This window comes from Desmodus rotundus, chromosome 8, assembly GCF_022682495.2.
Source record: "Desmodus rotundus isolate HL8 chromosome 8, HLdesRot8A.1, whole genome shotgun sequence".
Taxonomy (NCBI): Eukaryota; Metazoa; Chordata; class Mammalia; order Chiroptera; family Phyllostomidae; genus Desmodus; species Desmodus rotundus.
The window spans coordinates 94629123-94656655 of NC_071394.1; the positions used below are offsets into that span (position 1 = coordinate 94629123).

The following is a 27533-nucleotide window of genomic DNA, read 5'->3' on the forward strand; positions in this document are numbered from 1 at the left end:
CCACCGCCAGAAACAGTCTTATGATTGATCCCAGACATCCCTGCCAAGGGCCCTAATCCAGAGACCTGCATTGCATTCCAGAAGCCACTCATTTGTAAAACTGTGCTCTGCCTATAAAGAGCTTTGGTCCTTTCCACCTAATGAGCTGATTTGGGCTAAAAGCCAACTTCAGAGTGATAATGATCCCTTTTTATGGCTAGGGAAGCTGAGTTTCTCTGAGATGCAGCAGCTCAGCCCAAATCTAGCCACTGAGCAAGAGGGTAGACTTCATATCCCAGACTTTTGCCTCTACCAGTGTTGAGATAATAGCCATGTGTGGCTGTTTACATTTAAATTATTCAAAGTAAATAAGGCTTAAAATTAACTTCCTCAGTCCCACCACAACATTTCAAGGCTCAGTAGCTACCAGTGAGTGAGGCCCACCATGTCAGCAGGTACATGTATAGAATATTTCCATCACCACAGAAAGCTCTGTTGAATAGTGCTAGACTTGGTGAAACCTCAAAGTCAAAACAGGTGTTTGAATCCTAACTCTTGTAAGTTTAGCAAATTATATTCTGTGCCTCAGTTTCTTAATTTATAAAGTGGGGATAATGAATGTAAATAATCATAGTCCCTGCTATACAGGTACTAAATAAACAGTTGATCTTTCTACCAGTCCACTGTCCCAAGCTGATAATTCCATTGTGCTAGACATGGGGGTTGACATTATCCCTGTCTTGGAGAGACGGGACTAGGAAAAGAGCCAGATCTATAAATACGTGTGCTGAAGTGTTTCATACTAACGTCAGTCTGGGAGCCCATAGGGCATATATGAAAGAGGGTTCTAGGAAAAGTTTCAGGAGGGTTAGCCTTTGAGCGGTGCTTTCAAAACAGTTTCTTCCAGATGACCAAAGGATCTCGAGGTGGAGGACAAGGTAATGTTAAAGGAGGGAGGGGGCCGGGCTGGGAGCAACTTGGGCAGCTATCATCCCCTTTATGACTTAGCTCTGTGACTTCTGGGTCCTGCCTTGCAGAGTGAGGTGCTCCCTCTGGGACACATGGCTGTGTCCTGGCTTTGCTGGGGATGTTAAAGGTGCTCATGCGAAGTTGGCATCCGCCATAGGGCAGCTGCTCACTTAACCTTCGGAGGACAGCCCTGCTTGGGTGAGCCAGCTAAACTCTTGCCATGAATCCATCTCCCAGGATCTGGAGCCCCTGGAACCCAATTTGGTGCTTGATAAGAAGAGATTGGATGGTTTCCAATCAGCCCAGTCACCAGCCAGTGGTGTGGGGGGTGGGGGGAGTTAAGAATGGTGATCTGAGTGGTCAGGGTTGGCTGGACAGTTAGGTGGAGGACCCACCATCACTGGGCAGATCTAGCTAGCAACAACACAAAGCGGGTGTTTTAACCCAGGATACTCTCTTCCCTGGACTCTGCTTAAATGGGCACTGCTAGAGTTTGCCTTTCAAACTGCCCATATTTCCACGACCAGTAGACAGCCCCTATGGGCCATAACGTGGTTTTATATTTAACTGAGTGGGGGCCTTGGAGTCAGACCCGGGTTCTAGTTCTGGCCCAAATGTGTTACGATGCTAGTTATTTAACATCTTGGAGGCTTATTTATCTCCCCTGTGGTTTTCGAGGATACCACTTCGACACTACCTCCAAAAAGTTTTCTTAGTTTTGCCCTGAGGGCTGTATATAACTGCAATTACATTTTTTCTGCAGTTGACTCAAACGATGATCTGTTTTCCTGTTTCCAAGTTATTGTGGAGTGGGGGTGGAGAGGAATGCACTCTGCCTTGACCACTGTTTCCCCCCTATACTGCCCTTCCATCTATCCCCAAGGACCTGCAGATACCATCCCGCCTCATCAGGCTGCAGCCAGTGTGGCTGCCTTTAGTTCCCAGAAAGGTTCTTACCCTCCTCGGCTGTTGCTGAGGCTTGCCTCTCTGTGGAATGCTATTCTCCCCTCTTCCCTAGCTAACTCCTACCTCCTTTGCATTCTATAAGGCTTTGGATTAAAGGTTACCTCTTCAGAGGACATTCTTGACTGCTTTATCCAAAAGAAGCACCCTTCCTGGTTTTAGTTCATTGCCCTTATTATGCTTATAGCTGTTGTATACTTTCGTTGCTTACTTTTTGTTTCCTCTGCATTGGGCTGTGAACTCCATGAAGTCAGGGACCAACCTAGCTCATTGCATAGCACGTGGTCCTCTATAAATAACCGTGGAATTGGAAGTGCTGGATGAGGAACCATGGCACTGATAGTAACTGGTAGCCTCGTGATATGCGTTTCCACCATCAGTGCTATGCTCATCAAGCGTCTGGGGCAGGTGAGATTCAGGATTTGCCTGCTTGAGAGATCCTCAGAACCAGCCGATCCTCCTGAGGGTGACGAGAAATGGTTTCCAAGGTGACAACAAACAGGGGGTGGAGCCTTGGAATGGAGGGCCCAATTAGGGCTTCCGCAGGGCCCACCCTGGAGAGAAGGCGGCGTGGGGAGGGGGCGCATGCAGGATCCCAGCTCAGCGCTGCTCCTGAGCGCGGGGGAGCCGAGTGTCTCACACCAAGGCTCCGCCGCCTGGTACCGTCAGGAGGGTGGCCCCGTATGCAGATGGCCGAGGAAGCCGCAGCCGACAGAATCATGCACCAGTTCCACAGTCCCATGGCCCTGGATGTTGAGGCCTCCAGAGACGCAGCCAAGGCCGCAGGCCGCCTCCGTTTGGCCCAGTGAGGCTTGCGCAGGCTGCGAACACCCAGTCCGCAGCCCCGCCCTAGCGCATAGCCAATGCCACGCCTTCGAGTCGCGCACCCACTGCACTCACGCCCAGGGCTCCACAGATCTACGTCCCCTTGGGCTCTCGCACACCCGGGCCCTTGATGATGCCCCGCTGCAGGACGGTGAGGCCCTGTGCGGTAGGCCCATCCTGGCCTGAGGCGGTGGCAGCGAGGGTGGGAAGATTTGGGGTGGAGGGAATGGAGGCCGGGAGAAGAGTGATAGACGGTGGGCATCTGGATGAAGGGTAGAAAAAGAGAAGGAGCGTGGGCATTGGGGCTAGGAGAGACTCTAGGCTGAGCCCCCACTATGCCTCTTTTTGCAGGTTCCCTTGTCTTCTGGCCAGGATTGTCCAAGGCGTCTCATCACATGGGCCGGCTGAGAAAAGCCAAGATCTATGTAGAGAAAGCCGTCAAGGTCGGAGGGACTGTGGGGGGCGTGTTCTAGAATGGCTCAGCCTGTCTCCCTGAACTACTTTATTCCATCCTTAAAAAAGCAAAAACCCTTGATCCCACACCCGTCTTCAAATACCTCCCTATTTTTGATACCCCTCACTTAGCAGACTTGTCTGCTTCTTTACCTGGGATTCACTGTCAGCTCCCACCACTCTTCTGTGCCCGCCCCACTTCCTTCAGGAGCCACTATTGTCAATCACTAGGGACTTCCCAGCGGCCCCTTTTCTGTCTTAGTCTTTGTTGTGCACTCTGTGTCATTCTGCACTGCCGCCCCACACACCCTTTTCTCTTGGCCCTCTGCTCATTCCTAGTTTTCCATTCTCCCTCCCTGGCTACTGCTTTTCAGTTGTCTTTGAAGTTGCCTGCGCCTTTAGTGGTTCCCTGGATCCCTCCCCACACCTGTCTCCTTGGCTGTGAGTCCATACAATGTGCTGTGCCCCCCACATGCCCTTTCCTGCCTAACCTGTGCTCTAACTCCACACCCAGTACACCCGGCACCTACTTGACATCTCTATCTAGAGAACTTAAAAGCATTTCCATGTCCCACACCATACTCTCGATTTTCCTGCCTAAAACAGTCCTCACTAATCTCTAGTTCTCTCCATCTCCTAGTTGCTCAAGCCAGAAATATGATCTCTCTGTTCACATACCCACACATCTACTCCCATCAGCAAAACCAATCATCTCTATTTCTAGAACAAGTCTCAATTCTATTACTTCCTTCCCTTCCCCATCATAGCCACCTTCATTTTAGCTATTGTGATTTCTCTCCTACACAAACCACAATAGCCTTCTAGCTGGCATCCCTACTTCCATCCTTGTCTCCTTCATCTAGTCTCCATACAGCAGCAAGGCAAACTTATGGAGCCTCCAGCCATGGCACTCCCTCCCTTCGCCTTTAGTGCTTCACACTGCTGTTCTAAAAATTCAAGACTGTTTCCAAAGCCTGCAGGGCCTTCCACAGTCTAGCTATGACCTGCCTCCTCAGGAGCGCCCCCTTATTTCCACCCTCACCCTGGCCTCCTTCCAGTTCCTTCAGACCTCTCGCCAGCCTCAAGACCTTTGCACATGCTTTTCCCTTCACCTCAACTGCCATTTTCCCAGCTCTGTAAAATTCACGGCTCCTTCTCCACCTTCCCTGTGTATGTATTTCTAGTTTCTCTGGATCCCCATTAAGTATCCAGTTTTTGGACCCAGCCAGCTTGGATTTAAATCCCTGCTTTTTCACTTAACCACAGTGTGGCCAGCTATTCAACCTCTCTATGTCTCTGTTTCATAACCAGTTAAGTGGGGATAATAGCATTTATTAAAAATACATGTTATTTTTATTAATATATATAAATGCTTAGCAATAGTAGGTGTTCAATAAGTATTAGCTATTACCATTATAATTTTGACTATGCATATTTATTTATCTACTTGTTTACAATCTGTCTCCCCTACTAGAATGTAAAAATTTCCTGAAGGCAGAGCCCATAACTGTCTGGTTCACCATCCCCTATGTCTGGCACTTAGGCAGTACTTACTCAACAAGCATCCTTCTTTCCCCTTACAGCAGAAGAAGATCTTTATGATCCAAGGCCACTACCCAGTAATCCGGTGCCTCTTGCGCCAGAGGGGCTGGGTGGAGAAGAAGATGGTCCGCTCCTTGGGCACCACCCTGCTGCCCCCTCAGAAGGATCTGGACAGCTCAGTAATGGATGACTGCAACATCCCCGAGGATGGTGAGCAGTTCCTTCCATTTCACCAGCTGCCTCTCCTGAGTCCCTTTTCTTTGGTTCCTACTGTCCCAGGGTTGAGACTTTGGTATGGGCCTATGGTGCAGGGGCAGGGGCCTCACCAGGCCTGGGCTCTGAATTTGCAGAAGATGAAGTTGAGGACGAGGCGTTCCAGACACCACAACTGTTTGAGTTCGATGATGCACAGGAATTTGATGACCCAGATGGGACTCATGCTCTGATGGTGAGGGCCCAAGGGACTGGCAGGGGTCTGCTTAGTTGGAGGGAGAGCGCTGGAGTCCAACTGGATGACCCCAGACAAGTTTTTTTTTTCCTTCTCTGAGCCTCAGTTTATCATCTGTGGTAAAAACCGCTTGCTTCTCTAAAGCCTGGATGGGCTGGCAGAGCAGTGAGAGGCACAGTGGGGCTCTGACAACGCTGGCCTGGACAGAACTCGGCTAGGCTGTGTTAGAGACTGGCACAGGCTCCAAGCCCAGGAATTCCCCCTTCCAAATAAACCCCCAGAATTCATCTCCTTCCTATGCCCTTGGCAAGTGAAGGCTGGGAGAAAGGGCTTAAAAAGCTCTGAAAGAGGCTGATATGATGGTGTGGAGGACATGCATGTCGAGGTGAGGACACTTGGCTTTGAGTCTTGCCACCACCACTTACTAAGTTGAACTATACCAAATGGCCATTTTTGTATGTGAGGAAAGGTTGAGCACTGGCAGTTTCATATGGCTCAACCTTCTCAGCCTTGAACAAATCACCCTCCCTGTGCCTCAGTTTCCTCATTTGTAAAATGGGGATAACAATAGCACCTGCCTCATAGGGGCTTCTGAGGATTAAATAAATTGACATGGAAAGTGCTTAGAACATGATCTAGCACGTGGTATTATTGCTTATTGATAATCATACCTCCCAGAGTTGTAGGAAAAAGAGAGAGCCTTTATCACATGCTGTGTGCCCATCAGCTTGGAGTCACTGCCCTGCCACTGAGCAAGTCACTGATGGCCATGGGCCAGAACAAGGTGTGGTATTAAGCTGTGTGGCTTAGTCACTGCCTAGGGGCACTTGGCCACAAGAGGCTGCAAGCCCGCCCGCTCTCTGCTCACCAAGTATGTGCCCTGGAGGAAGAACTGTCCTTTTTTATTTTACACAAAGATGGTGTGTGGGCTAGAGGCCATCTTGGAAGCATTTTCTCCTTCCATTCACGCATCCTGCTCAGCAGGGCAGGAAGAAGCCTCTTCCAGCCTTGGGCTGCCCACACCAGACTCCCCTGTCTCCTCTCCCCAGTCCCGCATGGTTCGGAATGAGATCCCCTACTTCATCTGGACCACTCGGCGGGATGTGCTGGACTGCCGCTTCCTCTCTAAGGATCAAATGATAAACCACTATGCCCGGGCTGGCTCCTTTACCACAAAGGTGGGCTCCCCAGGGAAGAGGGCATGGCAGCTTCCAACCCCCAGCTCTTGGGCCAACAAACCAGTTCCCTGCTCTCCTTGGCATTAAGAGAGGGTTCTCAGGAGGGGTTTGGTATATAACTCAGTGGGATTTGGAATTAGACAGTCCTGGGTTCAACTCCAACCCCTGTAGCATGCCTGGCACACGTAGACGTTGGCTAAAATAGACTCCAGGATCCAAACAGGATCTGTAGCCAGAACAAACACCAAGTTCAATGACTGAGCAAGAAGGCCCTTACTTCCTAAACAGAGGATATCTAGCTGATGGATCCATTCTATTTTACCTTAGTTTATTAACACGTGATTTCACCTCTCTGAGCCTCAGTTTCCTCGTCTTTAAATGAGAATACCCGTAAAACTATCTTCTAGGATTGTGGCAAGAATGAGGTCTTTATAATTGGGACCTGCTAGTGTATTTTTTGGTGTGGACTGGGAAGGATTCATAGAGGAAGCAGATCTTTAAGAATGTGACAGGTTGGATAGGAGGGATGTGGGGCTTTCTCGGCAGGGACTGAGTGGGCAAACATCTGGAGGTAGATGTGAGCGAGTCAGGCCCAGCAAGTGCTCAGAGTCTCTGAGAATGTCCAGGCAGAGTCTCGCGGAGCTGTCTGGGCTGGTGCTGAGGGTGGGGAGCCCCTGGAAGATTCTCTGGGCAAGTCCCACCCTGACCCCTTGGTGGCTAACACCATAGGTGGGTCTATGTCTCAATCTCCGGAACTTGCCATGGTTTGACGAGGCTGATGCTGACTCCTTCTTTCCACGCTGCTACCGCCTGGGGGCTGAGGATGACAAAAAGGCCTTTATAGGTAAGGTGATGACCACCCCTGTGCCTGGACTCCTCTGGCTGCAGGATGAAAGCTTCTCTCCTTATGCACTTGTCAACCCCAGCAGAATTCCTTCTGCATCCCTAATCCTTATCTTTCCCTAGTGTGCCTCTCTTAATGAGCCTCCTAGCTTCGTCAACCCAGACCTCCAGAAGATCTCAGGTAGTTTAACTTATATTCTAGAGCAGGTTCTAAAAGTTGGTCAGTGGGCTGAGTTTGGAATCCAGAATGGATTCCAGGCCTGTGTCAAATTCCATTGGCTAGATCGGGCCCCTAATCCAGAAAAGGCTCTAGACTTTGGGTTTCTAGAGCAGAATAGTTTCCAACTCCAGAACATGTTCTAAATTCTGGTCAGAATTTGGGTCCAGAGTGGATGCTTGGTTTAAATTAGTCTCCAAATCTAAAATAGGTTTTGCGTCAAGGTTTGGTTCTCAGGCTAGAAGTCCATCAGAAACAAGAAAGAAATCAGACACCAGGTTTAGGTGAGATTCTAAAGGCAGAATATGAGCCAAGTCAAGTCAGATTCTGGGTCTGGTTCTGTGTTTGAAATAGGAGCCAGGTTCTAACCCAGGTTTTAGAATTAGAAGGTAGTCAGGTTCTGGATCCAAAGCGGGGCAGGTCATGATCAGGTTCCAGAACCAGAACATGTCTGGAGCCTAGGGGCTGAGCAGAGAATCCCCTGCTCCCGGAGCAGAGGACTTCCTGTTGACAGCTGCCCGCAACATTCTCAAGTTGGTGGCAAAGTCCGAATGGAAGTCGTATTCTATCCAGGCAGAAGAGGAAGAGGCCCCAGGTAAGTACTATGTGGTTCCCTGCATTCCCTCATCCATTTATCCTCCCACATGTCCACCCATCCATTTATTATTCATCCACACATCTGTCTATTTATTATCCACATCTGCCTATCTGCCATCCCTTCCCACCCACCCACCTGTACATCTCCCTACCCCTCTGTTCTTCCATTCATCTACTCATCTGTCCATCTACCTACCCACTCACCCGCACACCCACTGATCTCACATTCACCTACCCATCCGTCCATTCATCTCCCCACCTATCCCCACACTGTTGATCTACTCATTTACCTACTTTCCCTCAGCAACAGACTTTCTATTCATCTCTCCACTCCACCACCTTCCTACCTAGCCTTCCCCAGACCCATGTACCCATCTATCCGCCTGCTTTTCCATCCTTCTATCCATCACCTGTCTATCCTCCAGTCTATCCACTCACCCATGCTTTTGTCCCAACCACCTACCCACCTATCTTCCTATCCATTTGTTAATTGATCCATTGCCTTATTCAGCCCTTCCTTGGGCCTGGAATGTGGCCAAGCTCTCTAGCGAGGACAGACTAAGTCCTGTCTGTGGGGAGCTCAGGTCTCTGCAGGAGAGGAAGCAGTGAAACTGTGGTTTCATGTGGTCTGAGGGCTCCTTGTGCCTTGTGGAGGCACAGAGAGCACCACATTCTATGTTGGCCCAATCCATTGCTTGCCCTTTCCCTTTCTGGACTTAGCTCCTACCTCAAAACCCCGATACTGTAATCCAGGGGCCTATTAGCTAGGAATTCAGGGCCATAAGGGGCAGCTCTACTGGGAGGTGGGAAATCCCTGTTTCTTCCAAAGGGAGAACTCCCCATTGCTTCTCCCTGGGTGTGCTAGGGTCAGGGGCGCAAGGCATCGGGTGTGTCAGAAGTCCCAGGATCAGAGAGGATGCTGGTGTGTCTGAGGCTATAGGGGTTGAGAGGCCCTGGGGTGGACAGTTAGGGTGAATCCTCAAGTGATTGACAGATTTTGGCACAGTGGGGGCTAAGGGTGAGCACTAAGGTCTCAGGTGAATTTAGAATAAAGTCTCAGGTAAGTGACAGGTCCCAGGGCAGTAAGCAATGCAGGTGAGTGGTGGATTTCAGGTGTATTTGGAAGAGTCCTTAGGTAAGCAACAGGCCTTGGAGCCGTGCGTGCTGTGGCATGTGTCAGGTTACCTGTCAGATAGTGATAGGCCCCTCCATGCCTCTGCAGAAGACCAGCAGCCCACGACACAGGAGCAAAAGCCGGTGGTGGTGTCCCCAGAATTTGTGGATGAGGCTCTGTGTGCCTGTGAGGAGCACCTTAGCAACCTGGCCCACCTGGACATTGACAGGGACTTGGAGGCCCCGCTGTTCCTCAGCCCTAAGGGCTGGTCCCTCTTCCTCCAGCACTACTACCAAGTGGTCCAGTGAATATCTCTGCAGCACTGTGTGGGGCACGGGCAGGTGCCCCCAGCTCTAGGGGCTTCCATATTCTGAGCCATGCTTGGTCAGGGACAAACCCTCTCTAGTGCAGGTCCCACCTCCTCCCTAAGCCTCTCGTTTTTGTTTGCCGTGTAACTCTCCTGCCCAAGAACTCTTCAGGGCTCCCACTGCCTTTGTGTTGGGGTGCAGATCTGCCTTCCTGGATCTCGGCATAGCACAGTCACAAAGGTCATGGTTTGTGCTATCAGGTAGACCTCAGTTCGAGTCCTAGATTTGCAACGTTCAAGCTTGATGACCTTGGGAATGTCACTGATCTTTTTTGAGCTTTACTTTTCTCAAATGCAAAATATATTTTAAAAAATTGTCTTGCTCAAAGGTAGGATTAGACAGGATAATTTGTATTATGTTCGTAGCACAGACTCAGTACTCACGCACAAAATAAGAATCTGGTATTCAATTAGATTTTATCCTAGAGGCCAGTGTTTCCCAAAGTGTGCTACATAGGATGCTAGTTCTACAGGATGTAAATCAATTTTATGGGGAAACCCCCCCGAAAAAAACCAAAAACAGGGCGGGGCTTTGTGGTCCATCATATTTGGAAAACATTGGGTTAAACAAAGTTAGTGGCAGGTTTCCTTGGTGCAGGGCTTTTCAGAACCTATTGGCGGGATACACCCCAGAGAGAGAGAGAGAGCGGGCAATATTGGAGGTCCTCACATAACGTGTTTTTATAACGTTGATGAGATGCTGCTCTGGGAACTTTTGTTTATATTAGTTAGCCTATGATAAAATTGGTTTTGTCATACATTGTTTCACTTAGCTGCAGAACCTATCGACAATGTTAAGTGAGGACCTACTGTATATCCTGTACCTAGGTGATCCTAGGCCCCCGAAAACATCCTGAGGGGTTGTGTTTTCAGAGCATGTGTTGGGAAAGGTCCTTAAGCAGAGGGAAGGAGTATCCAGACAAGACCGGCGCAATTGTAGGGAGAGTCCCTTCGGCAGAGGTGTGCAGGAGAGACTGGAGGGAGAGGGCCCAGAGGGCAGAGCACTGTGTGCCAGGCTCCAGAAATGACTGGTAGACCCTGTCCTCAAGGGACACAAAGCTCAGGCGGGGAGACTTGGAGAAAGCCAGGCGGGAGAGCTGAGGGTCTCACTGGGGTGGGCTAACAGGAAAGAATGGAACAGATTCAATGCTTTATTTATAGGGGAGACTAAAGAGCTAATAATGAACTTCAAATGAATGTGAGATAACCCACATCATTGATAAATAATTCATTTGTATCTTTTTTAAATGTCAGACAATGAAAATGACCCTGTACTCTCCCCTTAGCTCCCAGAATATGTAAAGCCACCCTTCTTAAACTAAGTGTTATCAAGACTGAGTTAGGACCTTACGTGAAAAGCTTGTGAGTCCTCTTTGTTTCTGGGTGTAGGCAAGTTCTAGAGGGCTGTGGGAACCTCTCAGAAGCTGGAATGTCATAAGTATTGCATCATATAACACATGTAAGTGTCGAGTTGTTCAGTATAGCTAGTTAGCATGCATTAACTCATTTAATATTTATTACCGCGTTTCTCAACTCCCTCCAACACCCTTTACCTCCCCCACACCTTCCCCTCTGGTAACCACCGTGCTGTCTGCGTTCCCAACTTCCTAAAACTAATCCACGACTCAGCAGCCAGGCTTTTTTAAAAAAACTCAAGGCTGACTTTCCACAAGCACATAGGTTATTTTTTCTTTTTGTTTAATATAAAGTCATATTGTCTTGATGAACATACTTTTCCAGTCACTACACATGCCCCTGCCACCCCCGTGTGACACTTTTCTGGGCCAAATCACAGATTTACTGAGCACATTCTTTGTGCTATGGCCCATGGGAAGGTTTCCAGCAAACCTTCTGGAAGGAGGAGGGTCAGGACTTAGGTGTGAATAAAAGGCCCTGCTGCGCTCCTTCCACGCGGCTGTCCCTGTTCCTGGCGCTACCCCAGTGGTTGCTGCCGCCTCCTTATTACAAGAGAGGTAAGTCTTCCGTGGCTGGGGACAGTCAGGAGGCTAAGATGTTAAAGGGAGGTGAGCATCTAGTGGCGGCTTCCTTCCTATTCAGTCAGAAGAAATAGGAGAGTTTGGACGAGGCAGCCATCTGGGCTGTTTTATGGCTTGGTTTAATTCAGGACAGTTTGTGTCCAGTAGGGAACAGGGCCTCTCTTTGTGCGTGAACCCCAATCTGTACAGACCAGGTGCGAAGGCAAGCTCCTGCCAAAGTATTTGCTTACCCAGCCATTCATTCACTTAACAGACTTTTAGGGAGTGCCGAATAAGTGCCAGATACACTGCTTGGGGATGGGAATAAAACAGAGAATGACAGCTACAGACGTGTTCCTGCTCTTATGGAGCTTACATGCCAGTGAGGGGAGATAGTAACTAAGTAAGTGTGGGTGTCAGGTGGTAGATTATAGGAAGAGAAAAGAAATAAAGCAAGGAGATGTATGATACAGATGTGCTTGAAAAGAATTAGACTAGGAAGGGATTCACCTCGCAAACAGTGCTAGGTCCAGATTAGAAGGGGGCTTGAACTCCCCAACACACCTGTAAGTGTAGGCAGGATGTAGTTTGTGTCCTGGTTCAGCTTTTAACTCAAGTTGTGGTATTGGACAAGTCTCTTAACTCTCCAAGCTTCAGTTTACGCTGCTCTCAGATGGGACCAGTAATACCTTCTTGGCTGGGCTACCGAGAGGATTAGTGATAATATATGTAAAGTCCTCGGCACAGAGCCTGGCACGTAGTGGTGCCTCACCGTCAGATGTGGTGTGATTAATTCTGCCCAAGGCAATTTTAAGGTAATGGAAAGGGAAGTGGCAGAAAGTGGAGTGTCAGGGTGAGTTGGCGGTCCAACAAGTGGCGTTTCCCCATCGTCTCCCATTCCAGCCGCCTGGGACGGTGCCCAGGGCAGATGGTGCCCTGGGGGACAGCTTGAGGGTGGGTATGGAGGTTTGGGAGAAACCTATCTGGATTGGTAGGGAGGAGAGGGCATGACCAAGGCTGGTAGAACCATGGCCAGGGGGCTTGAGTCTCCCTTTGCCTTGTCTACCAGGCGGTCCCCAGGCCCAGTCCTGCCCAAGACCCATCATCTCCCCACAGCGAGGGGGCAGAACTCAGGCACCTTGATGCTCACGTCCAGCGCTGTGAGGACGTCCTGCAGCAGCTCCGGGCCGTGTTGCCCCAGATGGACATGGAAGGAGATCGCAATATCTGGATCGTGAAGCCGGGAGCCAAGTCCCGTGGCCGAGGTGGGTGTCAGCCCCTGTGCCCTGCACCAGCACCCTACAGCCTGCCTCCTCAACTAGAGGTCAGGGCTGTCGATAGTGCAGGTTCAGCTGGAGCCACACCACCTGGATTTGAATCCCAGCTCTGCTATCAATATGCTTTGTGACCTTGAGCAAGTTATGTCGCCTCTCTGAACCTCAGTTCCCTCCTCTGTGAGAGGGGATATTACTTCCTACAGGGCGAGGATTACAAGAGGCAGTGTGTCTCAAGCTCAGCATGGTGCCAGGCAGAGTAATCCTCCCCTAAACCTTGGCTGCTGTGATGAAGCCAACTTCTCCTCTCCTGTCCTGAGTTGGGTTGATATTTTAGGTAGATCTGGTGATACTCACGTGCAGGTGCTTGTCATCTAAGGCTCTTAGGTCTGACCAGAGTGTCCTGTGAGATATAGCATAGTGGTTAAGAGTATGGATGCTGAGAGCCAGACTGTCTGGGTTCAAACCCCCGTTCTGCCTCCTACTATTTGTAACACCTTGGGCAGGTTAGTTAACCTCTCGGGCCTCATTTTCATCATTAGTAAAATGAAGTCAATAAATAAATACCTAGAGGATTAGATGAATATGACATATGTAAAATACTTAGATCCTATGCTTTTACATAGCAACTGCTATATAAGTGCTATTATTTTTAGCTATTATTCTGGCTCCTCGGCCCAGTGTGAATGAAATCTGAACAGGAGAGCCAACAAGCCGTGGTGCCGCCTTAGCCCGGCCTGTAAAAACTGGTTAAGGACTTCTGAGATGTGGAAAACACTTTTGGCAGATGCCTCCAAATACTGCCCTTGGATGGATTTGTTCATGGCTAAGTGAAGCTGTGACAGCTCCAGACACTGTGGGACACTCTCTTGGGAATGTCACTTCAAAACTAACACTGTGGTCTTTCTTTTTCTACAATACCTTGGAAATAGTTTTGTTGGTTTTTTCCAAGTATGAAAGTGCGTGTTTATTATATTGTAAAGAAAGAAAGAAAGCAAAAGCCACCCTTGATTTCACTGAGATAACTGCTGTTAACCTTTCAGTGTGTATCTCTCCACACTTCCTTCTATGCATTTGGGGAGAGAGATTTATTTTAGTTTAGTTTAAACAAGAACATACTATTCTGTAGTCTCCTTTTTTAATATCCTTAATATCAATTAGTACTACTTATTTATTCTTTGCACATTTCTTTTTCCTTAACAATAGATCTTGGAGATCACCCAATTTCAGTACATCTAAATCTGCCCTTTTTTCTGTTTTTAGCTTATTTTTTTTTTAAGTTGTTTTTATTGTATTTTTTCCCATTACCCTTCACCTCCCTTATCCCTCCCTCCCCCACCCAGTCACCACACTGTTGTCCATGTCCATGTGTTCTTAGCTGACTGTCATGGACACAAACTAGCAAGAATAACACAATGAACCTCCATGAACCTAGCGCCAAATTTAAAATTTTTCTCTCCAGTTTTAGAAAAACTTCATTGAAATGTATATATAATGTATCTCATTGACAAGGGTACACATTGTGAGTATACAAGTCAATGAATTGTCACAGTTGAGGAAACAGCAACCAGGTCATGAAATAAAACATTACCTGCACCCTAGAAGGCCCTCACCCACACTTCCTTCTAGTCTGTACCTCCCCGCAATGGTGATCCCTGTTCTGATTTATAATACCATAAATTAGTGTTGCCTGTTTGTGAATTTTATGTAAAAGGATAGTATGTACTCTTACCTCATTCTCTTTTACAGCTGCATAATCTAACCTTGTTTAGATATACTGTCATGGACTCACCTAATCCTTTAAAAAAAAATTTTTTTTTTTTTAAATTTTTAGAGAGAGGGGAAGGGAGGGAAAAAGAGAGAGAAACTTCAATGTGTGGTTGCCTCTTGCATGCCCCCTACTGGGGACCCTGCCTGCAACCCAGGCATGTTCCCTGACTGGGAATTGAACCAGCCCTTTGGTTCACAGGCTGGCACTCAGTCTACTGAGTCACATCAGTCAGGGTTTACCTAATCCTTTTCTGATGGCTATTTACATGGCTGCCAGTTTTTTCCCTATTTATTTGTTTATTGATTGATTTCTATTATAAATAACTTTAATGAACCCTCTGTGCAGAGATCTATGGCCTTTCCATTTATTCCTTAGGATAAATTCCTAGAAATGAAATTGCTGGGTTGGTCAAAGGGCATGAACAGTCTCAATCCTTTCTATACCAGGCATCGTGTTTTTGGAAATCTTGGTGATCAGTCTGGCCATTTGAGAAAGGATCTGGCTTGGGAACCAGACACAAATTATTCTGTGCCATTGGCAGGAGATTAGACTGTTTTAGGGCCAAACAAGGAAGGAATGAGATTGATTTGTGAGTGTGTGTGTGTGTGTGTGATTTGCAATGCGATTCTGATATTTATCAGCATTACAATGCTCTATGCCATATAAGCATAGATACTTAATATCACTAGTTATAAATGAGATAAGATATATAAGATACCATTTTCTATCCAGGAAAATGGCAAAAATAAATAGTCAACAGTGTTGGGTAAGATGTGGGCAAACAAAATCTCGTTCGCTGTTGCTGGGAGTGCAGATTGGTGTAACATCTCTGGCAATATAAAATGGAAAAGTGCACATACCTTGGAGCCAGCAAATCTACAGCTAGAAATTTATTCTACAGGTGACTAATAATAATGGTATAAGTTAACATATACAGAATGCTCACCATGTGCAAAGCACTATTCTAAATCTTCAACATGTTTAAATATATAGAATCCTATGAAACTGAGGCACATACAGACTATTCCACAACCCGGAAGGATATCCATAGGACCTGGAAGCCACAGTTGGCTGTCTCTGGGGAAGAAGACATATTCTTAATTATATGTCCTTTTGTATTGTCTACTTTTTGTTTCTCGTTTTCTATTCTGTTGATTATATCGAAAAAACAAAGTCATATACGCACACGGTTTTTTAAAAAAGCCCAGTGCTGTTTGAATTTTTATTCATGTATATATTCCTTTTCAATCAAATAAGACTGGTTAATTTTTAAAAACATTTTTTAAGGTTTTATTTATTTATTTTTAGAGAGAAGGAAAGAGAGGGGGAGAGAGAGGGAGAGAAACATTGATATATGAGAGAAACATCAATCAGTTGCCTCTCACATTCCCCCAACCAGGGACCTGGCTCACAGCCCAGGCATTGTGCCCTGACCAGGAATTGAACCGGCAACCTTTTGGTTTGTAAGGCCAGTGCTCAATCCACTGAGCCACATGAGCCAGAGCAAAATTGGTTAATTAAAAAAAATTTAAATCCTTAGCAGATTTTTAACTTTCCCAAAGGCAATGGCATTCTGATTGAGGCAGGCACCCTTGCCCACTCGGCCTATCATTTCTGTGGGGATAAGAGCTTATGGTGAGCTGTCCACGGTCTCCAGCCCTCTTCTAGCCTGAGCCTGCCCTGGTCCCTGATTACCCCATTCCCTCCTTAGGCATCATGTGCATGGACCACCTGGAGGAGATGCTGAAACTGGTGGACGGTAACCCCATGATGATGAAGGATGGCAAGTGGGTGGTACAGAAGTATATCGAGCGGCCCCTGCTCATCTTTGATACCAAGTTTGACCTGAGACAGTGGTTCCTGGTGACCGACTGGAACCCACTTACTGTGTGGTTCTATCGCGACAGCTACATCCGCTTTTCCACACAACCCTTCACTCTGAAGAACCTGGACAAGTGAGCCCCACCCCTTACCTCCCTCACATAAGCTCCCATTCTACTTGGGGAGCTGGCAAAGAGTGGGCAATTCCACTGCACTGCTGAGCTCCAAACACAGACGCTGCAGGCAGGCAGGCCCACCATCCATCCCACCACCCTCCACCCATCAGATAAGGACTGAGTGCATACCCTGTGCCACTCTCTGTTCTAGGCACTTGGGATACAGCAGTGAACAAAACAAAAGCCCAGCTCTGATGAGTTCACAGGCTTGCAGGGAGAAACAGACAAGCAATGAACATAATAAGTGAAACCATCTAATAGGCTAAACAGTGATATTAAAAAAAAAAAGAATGGAGAGCAGGGTAAAGGGGCCTCAGGAGAAATTCTAGAGGAGAGAGGCAAGTTGCATCACTAACTTGTCGTGTGAGGGAAAGCCTTGTCGAGTCCTAGGTTCAAATCCCACCTCTGCAGCTTTTGTGACCTAATAAGCTTCAGGTTTCACATCTGAAGAATGGAAGCAGTGACAGGAGACTCATAGCTGTCAATTATCGAGTGCTTGGCATGTGACAGGTGCTAAGCATATCATGCATATTAGTCACTCACAAAAACCCAGTGAAGTGGGTACTGAACCTTCATTTTATATCTGTGAAAGGAGCACTGAGATTAAATGACTTGCCTAAGATCTCACAACTAGTCCGTGGTAAAGGTAGGGCTTGAGCACATGTCTTAGTGACTGTAGTAGGGCCCATGCTCTCACCCATCTTCCTATCTTCCAGGCACTTGGAGGGTTAGCTGACACTGAGCTCAAAGCACTTAATGCTGTGTTCCCCACAGTGAGAGCCCTCAGAAGAGATCCTGAGAGATAAGACTGGTTCTGACCCTACAAGAATGTTATGGGCCCCAGGCCTCTGTCCTTGTCCTCCCCAGCAGGACCCCACCTCAAGTTGAATGGTCCACAGTGGCCCAGGGCTGGGTCCAGGGTTTGCCTGCCCTCCCCAGGTTTGGGTGGGAGGGGCAAAGGGGCCCAGACCTCAGCTCTCTGCTCTGCCCCAGCTCGGTGCACCTGTGCAACAACTCCATCCAGAAGCACCTGGAGAATTCGTGCCATCGGCACCCGCTGCTGCCCTCAGACAACATGTGGTCGAGCCAGAAGTTCCAGGCCTACCTGCAGGACATGGGGGCCCCAAATGCTTGGTCCACTGTCATTGTGCCTGGCATGAAGGCTGCAGTGATCCATGCTTTGCAGACCTCCCAGGACGCCGTACAGTGTCGGAAGGCTAGCTTTGAGCTCTATGGCGCTGACTTTGTGTTTGGTGAAGACTTCCAGCCCTGGCTGATCGAGATCAATGCCAGCCCCACCATGGCACCCTCCACGTCTGTCACCACCCAGCTGTGTGCTGGCGTGCAAGCTGACACCCTGCGTGTGGTCATTGACTGGCGGCTGGACCGAAACTGTGACACGGGAGCCTTTGAGCTCATCTACAAGCAGGTGAGGTGGCCGGGCCCAGACAGGACCCCAGGGAGTCTTCCCCACTTCCAGGCTGCGCCACAGTGAAGCACAGGGCACTGCAATCAGATAGACCTAGTTCAAGTCCTGGTCCGGCCTCAGTGACTTAGTTACAGTTGTTTCCTTATCTGTAAAATGGGGATGCCCCTACCATTTTTCTCATGGGGTTTGGGAGCATGAAATGAATTAATTTGTGTGGGTAATATTTCTAGAGAGGTGTATAGCATAGTATTCCTGAACCTCCCTGGATTAAAATCTCTGCCCAATAACTACAAGCTGTTTGACTTTGAACAACTTCCTAATCTCTCAGGGGAAGGGGGTCTCAGTTTCCTCATCTGTAAAGCACGAATGAAAATAGTACCTACCTCATAAGGTTGTGACAATTAAATGAGTTGAAAGCGCATTAGAACAGTGCCTGGCACATAGTAAATGCTACAGAGGTTCTAGCTATTGTTGTTATTAACTAGTAAGGTTGTTAGGCATTTCATGATAAATGGCATCACTGTAAAGTGCCTGGATATATAAGAGTCAGTGGAAGCTACTGTTGTTATTATTATTACAGACACTCCTACCCAAAAAGGAGAGCCTGGGTGGGAAGTCCACAGGAATCATTGTTCCACAGAAATTCTGAAATCCAGTCTTAGCATATACCGGCATTTCTAGTTTTGCTATTAGGATCCACCGTTACTTCCCAGGAGTTCTCCATGGCTCTTGCTTCCATCCATTGGGATCTCAGTTCGGCCCTGAATCATCCTTGCTTTCCCATGAACATTCTCGATAGTTCCTAGTCTGTTACCTGCTCATAGAAATTTGGGGGTACAAAAGTCCTTTCATTTCATATTGCATCTGCCCCTTCTAGTCCAAGTTGATATTTTTAAAAGCCTTGTGTGTTTCTTACATATCAATTTTATAATCCAGTCTATTATACAAAAGCCGTGTCCACAAATCTCAGAGCTTTTCTCTCTTCTGTGAAACTGCTGTAGCACAACAGCCATCAAAATCATAAAAGCCCTGATGTTAGCAGACCTCTGGGTGAACTCAAAATGTATTAGACTGAAACATAAGACCTACATGTATGCCCTTGGGCTGCTTCAAAGATTTGTAGCAATTTTAATGGGCCCATGAGTCATGACTTAGATTCCTTTGAAATTTTGTTGTGGTTTTTAAAAACCAAGATGTAATTGACAAATAACATTATATTAATCTCAGGTTTACAGTATAATGATTGGATATCTGTGTTCATTGTGAAATGATCACGACACTAAGTCCAGTTAACATCCATCACCACATGTAGTTAACAATTTTTTTTTCTTGTGATGAGAGCTTTTAGGATCTATTGTCTTAGCAACTTTGAAATATACAACACAGTATTATTAGCTATGGTCACCAAGTTGTACATTACATCCCCGGACTTATTTTATAACTGGAAGTTAGAACATTTTGACCACCTTCATACATTTTATTCACCCCTCATTCTTCCATCTCTGGCAATCACAGATCTATCTGTTCTCTGTATGTATGAGTTCAATTGTTTCGTTTGATTTTTTTTTTTTTTAAGATTCCATATATAAGTGAGATCATATGGTATTGTCTTTCTCTGTCTTATTTTACTTAGTATAATGCCCTCAAGGTCCATTCATGTTGTCGCAAATGGTAACATTTCCTTCTTTTTGTGACTGAATATTCTATTGTGTATATATACACCACATTTGCATTATCCACTTATCTGTCCACAGACACTAAGGTTGTGTCCATGTTTGCGTTTTGTAAATAATGCCATGAACATGAGGGTGCATATATTTTTTTTTGGTTAGCATTTTTGCTTCATTTGAGCAAATACTCATAAAAATGACACTTACTGGATCATGTGGTAGTCTTACTTTTAATTTTTTGAGGAACCTACATACTGTTTTCCATAGTGATGGCATCAATTTACATTTCCACCAACAGTGCAGAAGGGTTTCCTTTTGTACACATCCGCACCAATACCTGTTATTTGTCTTTTTGATAACAATCAAAAAGACAGGTGTGAGGTGATGTCTCCTTGTGGCTTTGATTTGCATTTCCCTGATTAGTGACGTTGAGCACCTTTTCATGTACCTGTTGGCCATCTGTAGGTCTTCTTTGGAAAAATGTCTGTTTAGATCCTCTCCCCAATTCATAATCAGATTATTTGTGTGTTTTTTGCTAATGAGTTGTATGAGTTCTTTATATATATTGAATATTAACTTCTTACCAGATATATGATTTGCAAATATTCTCTCCCATTCGGTTGGCCTTTTCATTTGCTGGGAAGCAGCTTTTTAGTTTGATGTAGTCCTACTTGTTTATTTTTGGGGTTTTTTTGTTTTTTGTTTTTTAAGATTTTATTTATTTATTTCAGAGAGGGGGAGGGAGGGAGAGAAACATCAATGTGTGGTTGTCTGTCATGCTCTCATGCACCCCTTGTCAGGGACCTGGCCTGCAACCCAGGCATGTGCCCTGACTGGGAATCAAACCTGTGACCCTTTGGTTCACAGGCCAGTGCTCAATCCACTGAGCCACACCAGCCAGGGCTTATTTTTGGTTTTGTTTCCTTCGCTTTTGGTGTCAAATCCAAAAAATCATTGCCAAGACCAATGCCAAGGATTATAGTATGTTTTATTCTAGGAACTTTTATCTTCTAGGAATTCTAGGTTTCAGGTCTTACGTTGAAATCTTTAATCCATTTTTAAAAAATTTTTATTTTACTTTTTTAATATATTTATTGATTATGCTATTACAGTTGTCCCATTTCCGCCCCTTCACTCAACTCCCTCCTGCTCACCCCCTCCCTCCCACATTTCCCCCCTATAGTTCATGTCCATGGGTCATACTTATAAGTTCTTTGGCTTCTACATTTCCTACACTATTCTTACCCTCCCCCTGTCTATTTTCCACCTATCATTTATGCTATTTATTCTCTGTACCTTTCCCCCCCTCCCCCTCCCAACCCCCTACTGATAACCCTCCATGTGATCTCCATTTCTGTGGTTCTGTTTCTGTTCTAGTTGTTTGCTTAGTTTTCTTTTGTTTTGGTTTTAGGTGTGGTTGTTAAAGGAGTTCATCATCATCAAGCCCTTATTATATGAAATGTTAAAGGGAGTTACCTAAGAAAAAGAAGATAAAAAATATGAACAGTAAAAATGACAGCAAACTGACAGTTATTAACAACCACACCTAAAACCAAAACAAAAGAAGTCTTTAATCCATTTTGAGTTGATTTTTGTATATGGTGTAAGCTAGAGGTCCAGTTTCATTCTTTTCCCTGTGGCTGTCCTGTTTTCCCAAAACTATTTGTTGAAGAGACTGTCTTTTCCCTATTCTTGTACCTGTATATTCTTGTACCTCCTTTGTCATAAATTAATTGTGTGGGGTTATTTCTTGGCTTTCCATTCTGTTCCATTGATCTCTGCATCTATTTTTTTTTGATATATTTATTGACTATGCTATTACAGTTGTCCCATTTCCGCCCCTTCACTCAACTCCATCCTGCCCACCCCCTCCCTCCCACATTCCCCCCCTATAGTTCATGTCCATGGGTCATACTTATAAGTTCTTTGGCTTCTACATTTCCTACACTATTCTTACCCTCCCCCTGTCTATTTTCCACCTATCATTTATGCTATTTATTCTCTGTACCTTTTCCCCCTCTATCCCCCTCCCAATCCCCTATTGATAACCCTCCATGTGATCTCCATTTCTGTGGTTCTGTTTCTGTTCTAGTTGCTTGCTTAGTTTTCTTTTGTTTTGGTTTTAGGTGTGGTTGTTAATAACTGTGAGTTTGCTGTCATTTTTACTGTTCATATTTTTTATCTTCTTTTTCTTAGATAAATCCCTTTAACATTTCATATAAGAAGGGCTTGGTGATGATGAACTCCTTTAACTTGACCTTATCTGAGAAGCACTTTATCTGCCCTTTCATTCTAAATGATAGCTTTGCTGGATACAGTAATCTTGGATGTAGGCCCTTGCCTTTCATGACTTGGAATACTTCTTGCCAGTCCCTTCTTGCCTGTAAGGTCTCTTTTGAGAAATCAGCTGACAGTCTTACGGGAACCCCTTTGTAGTAACTGTGTCCTTTTCTCTTGCTGCTTCTAAGATTCTCTCCTTCTCTTTCATCTTGGCTAATGTAATTATGACGTGCCTTGGTGTGTTCCTCCTTGGGTCCAGCTTCTTTGGGACTCTCTGAGCTTCCTGGACTTCCTGGAAGTCTATTTCCTTTGCCAGCTTAGGGAAGTTCTCCTTCATTATTTGTTCAAATAAGTTTTCAGTTTTTTTAATCTTCCTCTTCTCCTTCTGGCACCCCTATAATTCGGATGTTGGAACGTTTCAAGATGTCCTGGCAGTTCCTAAGCCTCTCCTCATTTTTCCGAATTCTTGTTTCTTCATTCTTTTCTGGTTGGATGTTTCTTTCTTCCTTCTGGTCCACACCGTTGATTTGAGTCCCAGTTTCCTTCGCCTCACTATTGGTTCCCTGTACATTTTCCTTTGTTTCTCTTAGTATAGGCTTCATTTTTTCATCTGTTTTTCGAATAGATTCAACCAAGTCTGTGAGCATATTGATAACCAGTACTTTGAACTGTGCATCCGACAGGTTGGCTATCTCTTCGTCGCTTAGTTGTATTTTTTCTGGAGCTTTGAAGTGTTCTGTCATTTGGGCCATTTTTTTTTTTTTTTTTGTCTTGGCGCGTCTGTTACTTAAAGGGGAGGAGCCTTAGGTGTTCCCGGGGTGGGGCGGGGTAACACCGGTCGCTGCTCTGTGACTCTGTACATGGGGGAGGGGCCGAGAGGGAGCAATGGCACCCACTCCACTCTCTGCTGGATGGCAGTCACTCCCTCTGCTACTCACAATCAAATTGGGCCCCTCTGGTGCTGGTTCCCGAGTGGGTGGGCTTGTGCACACTCTAGGCCCCTGTCGGTCTCTCCAACGACCTCTCCTGTGATGCTGGGAGTCTCTCCTGCTGCCACCCCAACCCCCCATGGGTGTTTTCAATCAGAGGTGTGAGGCTTTATTTCACTGAGCTGGAGCCCTGGGTTACGCGGTCTGCTTCACTCCCCACCATTCGTCCTGGTTTATCTGTGCGAATGTGGGGCCGCGGGGTGCTACCCGCCGCTCTGCCTGCCCCTTTCTCCGCCACTGGGAGTCCGGCCCTCTCAGTTTATCTGTGCGCGAATGTGGGGCTGCAGGGTCTGCTAGTGGTCGGACTGCCTGCCCCGTTCGTCCCACACTCTGCCAGTCTCAGTCCCGCCATGGCCACTCGAGTCCTCTCCGCCCCAGCTGCCCGTCTCCGCCCCTCCTACCAGACTGGATGAATGTTTTTTTTTTTTATCTCCCTGGTGTCGGACTTCCTTGCCGTTCACTTTTCTGTCAGTTCTGGTTGTGCAAGGAGGCGTAGTGCGTCTACCTACACTGCCATCTTGGTTCCAATCTCTGCATCTATTTTTATGTCAGTAACATGCTGTTCTGATTGCTATACTTTGTAATATAGTTTGAAATCAGGAAGCATGATGCCTGCAGCTTTGTTCTTCTTTTTCAAAATTGCTTTGGCTAATTACGTCTTTTGTGGTTCCATACACATTTTAGGTTTTTTTGTCTATTTCCATGAAAAATGCCATTGGTATTTTGATAGGGATTGCACTGAGTCTATAGATTGCTTTGGGTAGTATGGATACTTTAACGATATTCATTATTCCAATCCATGAACAGAAAATATCTTTCCATTTGTTTGTCTCTTATTTTCTTTCATCAGTTTTCAGTGTGCAGGTCTTTCACCTTCTTGGTTAAAGTTATTCCTAGGTATTCTTTTTGAGGCTCTTTAATTTATTTTAATATAGAACAGCCCCACTGCTTTTCCCCCCTGAGTTTGGATCTTTTGAAGGGATCAGGCTGATTGTTTTGTAGAACTGTCCCACATTCTGGACTTATCTGATTGTTTCCTTGGGGTGGTTTTGAACTGTTCTCCTGTTATCTGAAAGTTCTGTAAACTAGAAGTTAGGTGAAAAAGCTTGATGAGGTTCAGTGTAACATTTTTGGCAAGACAACTTGAGAGGTGATGCTGGGTACCTCATACAGTGTCACAAGGCACAACACTGTCAGAGCGTCTCCGGATCAGTGATGCTAAGTGTGACTGTGGAGTTAAGGTGGCAGCTACTAGATCTCTCTTTTGTAAGCTGTATCCTCCCCTTTGCAATGATCAGTTACTTTGGAAGGTGATACTTTGGCCCTGAGCAAATGACACATTTTCCTGTCATCCTTTTCACCTACTTGTTTTGATATACAGTTTTAATTCTTGCCTTTTGTATCAGTTACAAAATGGTAAGTTTCTGATTCTCTTTCCACCTACATTTATTAGCTGAGATTCTTCTGTAAAGATGAGCTTTTCCTCATCAACTTGGCTTTCCGGGAGCTCTGATATCTGGATTTTTAACAAACTCCAAATGACCCAGTTTAGATAGATTCTAATCAGGATCCTTTGATGACACAGAAAACACCTCAAACTAGCTCTGGATTAAAGTTCTTAGCGAGACACAGGGAGCTCTCCGGGAACACAGCTATAGGAAGTACCACTTGGCTTTTATAGGAACTGAAATTCCACAGGAGCAATTTCTCTGCCTACCTCTGCTTATGCGCTACTTCACCCCCTCCACAGAATGCCTTCTTTCAAGCTCTCAGTTTCTGCTTCCCCATAACTTGGGTTCATGTGAGGCTCTAGGCAGGTCCTAACCTTCTTCTCTGTCTGGGGGTCACGACTCAGATTCTCTCTGTAGAGAATCCAGCTGCACTGAGGAAGCTTTCCATCAGCACTGGCCTGTGGAAGAGAGCCACACATGTTCCAGCAAGGGCCAGGGCAGCTTAGGGGGGCAAAGGGGTGGAGAGGTGCTAGTGGAGGCATGGCTGAGACTCCCGCACTCCTCTGGGTTACTAATCCCAGGGCTCGGTAACTCTCTCTAGGGACTGATTCAGGCCTCCAGGCCCAGACTCCTTAGAGGACAGAGGTAGGCTTCCCATTTCTTAGCCCAGAAATGTCTCCTGACTAGGTGCCCCAGAAACTAATTCCATGCATCTCTGCCCTGAGTCCTTCTGGGCCTAAGACTCTAGCAGCACTGTCTGAGCAGGCCTTGTCTCCTCTTCTTCCTCACAGCCTGCTGTGGAGGTGCCCCAGTATGTGGGTATCCAGCTTCTAGTAGAGGGCTCCACCATCAAGAAGCCCCTGGCAATGTGTCACCGGCGGACAGGGCTCCGCACAGCACTTCCTCACCTGCAGACCCAGCGAGACTCTGGGGAAGGCAAGGACTCGGGGGTCTTTATCCACATGTCAGCTCCTAGGAAAGTTCCTGGGGACAGGAGCCAGGAGCACACCGAGAAGCCAGACTTCACTGCCATCACATCGATCGCTGAAAAGGGGAAGAAAGGCAAGGCAAAAAGTTCTACAGTCCTGGTCCACTCCAATATCCGGAAGTGGGACTCACCCAGCACAAGGGTGGGCTCCATTTTCACCAAGACCTTTGTTAGTGGAGATAGGCAGCCCCACCCCTTGAACAGATTGTCATTGAGTCTGAAGAACCCCCAGGCCCTGGCTAAGACTATTCTGCCAAAACACCCCAGGACCCCAAGGCAATTTCTTCCTGCTCTTCAAGCCTCTCCTAACTACCTGAATTTTCCCACTACCCACAGCCCCACCAAAGAGCTACCAGTAGCAAGTAAAAGTCACCATTTACAAAGTATTTTTTAAAAACACACAACCAAGTGAGTATTGTCCCTTCCCTTCCAAAGGAGTCATCCTGCAAGGTAGTTATTTCCAAGATGCCAGGACTCAATCCCAGGTAGCTCTCTCCCCAGAGCCCAAGTTTTTCCTGCCACAGTGTTCTGCCTTTGCCTCCCTGCACAGTTGCCTCTGGAAGAAAAGAACTAACATTTACACAGCACTTAACAGCTTACACTGTTTTGCTATATAACCAGCTCCTTTAGTCCTCACAACCTAGTGAGGTAGGTGCTATTATCCCCATTTTCCAGCCAAGGGATCAGGAAGTTTAAGGAAATTGCTCAAGTTTGCACATCTCAAAAGGGGCAGAGATGGGATACAGACCCAGGGCTGTTGGACTCCAACTCTGTGTCCTACCCATGGCCTCTGGAGGAGGAACTGGGAGGGCTCCATCTGCCTTCACATGCCCCAGCCTTCATGTTCCCCCACCTCCTGCCCTGCACACACACCTCGAGGAGTAGCTGGTCAGCCTTGAGCCCTCCCCAGGCTTTCACAGCACCTCTTGCTCCCACAGCCCCTTACCACCTCCCCAGGCTCCACACCAAGGCCCGGCTGCCTTCTCTCCATGGGCTCCAACCCCAGGGGCCAGTCCTTGGACTGCAGCACAGCAAGCTGGTGGGTTCCAAGGCCCTGTTGACCACAGGCAAAGCCTTGATGATTCTACCTACTGCCAAGGTTTTGATTTCCTTCCCACCTAAACCTGAGCTCAAGCGGGCACCCACCATCCTGAAACCAAGAAAGGTGGGCCTCAAACTATGACTCGCACTCTGGCGGGCAATGAGGAGTGCTGGGGTCAGGGCTGGAGGGCACAGGCAGAGGGCAGCTCCCGGGCTGGCTGGAGCCCCAAGGGGAGGGCTTGTTTCCCTCAGAATTCCCTTCCTAGACAAATTCCTGATCATCTCTCCCCTTTTCCCCTCCTTTTACACCAAGGCTGTTGTTCCCAAGCGCCTTTGTGGTCCCCATCCTGGAGGTGCCTTGTGGCCTTTACCCTCTGAAGTTAGAAATCTTCCTAGTACACATAGGAAGATCAAGGCCAAAAGTGAGTTCAAGGCCAGACTCTGTGACAGACCCAAGGCTGTGAGGAAGGCTGAAGCATGCCTCATGAAGACACTGAGCCTTCCAGGACCCTTGCCTCTAATCAATGAACGCCAGGGGTTGAGGGGAATGTGGGATGTGAGGCTAGAGAAGCTCTTGCTTGCTTCAGGCCTCACTGCCCCCATCCCGGGTGCAGCACCAAATAAAAAGGAGCAAATAAAGTATTCTTGGCTTGGCTTCATTTCTATCAGAGGGTGAAGAGAGTGTAGAGTGGGGCTCTGTACCCCAAAATCTAGAACAAGAGTTAGAGGCCATCAGCAACTCCTCCAGGAAGCAAGGCTCAGAATTCCCACATAGAGGCAGACAAGGGCTTCCTGTTCAGGAAGGCTGTGCGATCTTTAGATAGGGGGATAAGTTTACAGAAGAGGAAACTGGTCTGAATGAGGCAGCATGGCTTGCCCAAGATCAAGGGGCATTGGGCAGAAGTCTGGGATACACGGCCAGAGTGGCTGACCACTGGGAGTCCCCCAAATTCCCAAGACCAGAGGAAGAGCTGGGCTGACATCTGATAGGCACCAGATTTACAACATGAGAGACAAGGGGAAGGATGGACCTTACCTGAACCTCAGCCCTTCTCCAGAGGGAATGGGTCTGTCCCTCAGCAAGTGGTGAAGGTCACCTGAAAAGAAAATATCCAACAAACCATACCCATCTGAAAAGTTGGGTATTCCTTAGTTATTATGGGTTGAATGGT

General features: G+C 46.9%; 1 protein-coding gene across 4 annotated transcripts; it reads left to right on the plus strand.

The window, feature by feature from the left end:
- Positions 1 to 69: 69 nt before the first annotated feature.
- On the plus strand, positions 70 to 26927 carry TTLL3 (tubulin tyrosine ligase like 3). Of its 4 annotated transcripts, XM_045192143.2 has the most exons (13): positions 70 to 2887; positions 3088 to 3179; positions 4773 to 4941; positions 5082 to 5179; positions 6229 to 6357; positions 7087 to 7201; positions 7914 to 8012; positions 9237 to 9432; positions 12588 to 12736; positions 16228 to 16471; positions 17507 to 17942; positions 25124 to 25268; positions 26259 to 26927. In XM_045192143.2, the coding sequence occupies exons 1-13, from the start codon at positions 2497 to 2499 to the stop codon at positions 26501 to 26503; spliced, it is 2508 nt and encodes an 835-aa protein (XP_045048078.2). In that variant the 5' UTR covers positions 70 to 2496; the 3' UTR covers positions 26504 to 26927. The 4 variants fall into 4 exon arrangements, with proteins under 4 accessions (XP_045048078.2, XP_045048075.2, XP_045048076.2 ...); XM_045192140.2 differs by lacking the exon at positions 26259 to 26927 and having other exon boundaries at positions 25124 to 26150; XM_045192141.2 differs by lacking the exon at positions 26259 to 26927 and having other exon boundaries at positions 4776 to 4941; positions 25124 to 26150.
- Positions 26928 to 27533: the final 606 nt, after the last annotated feature.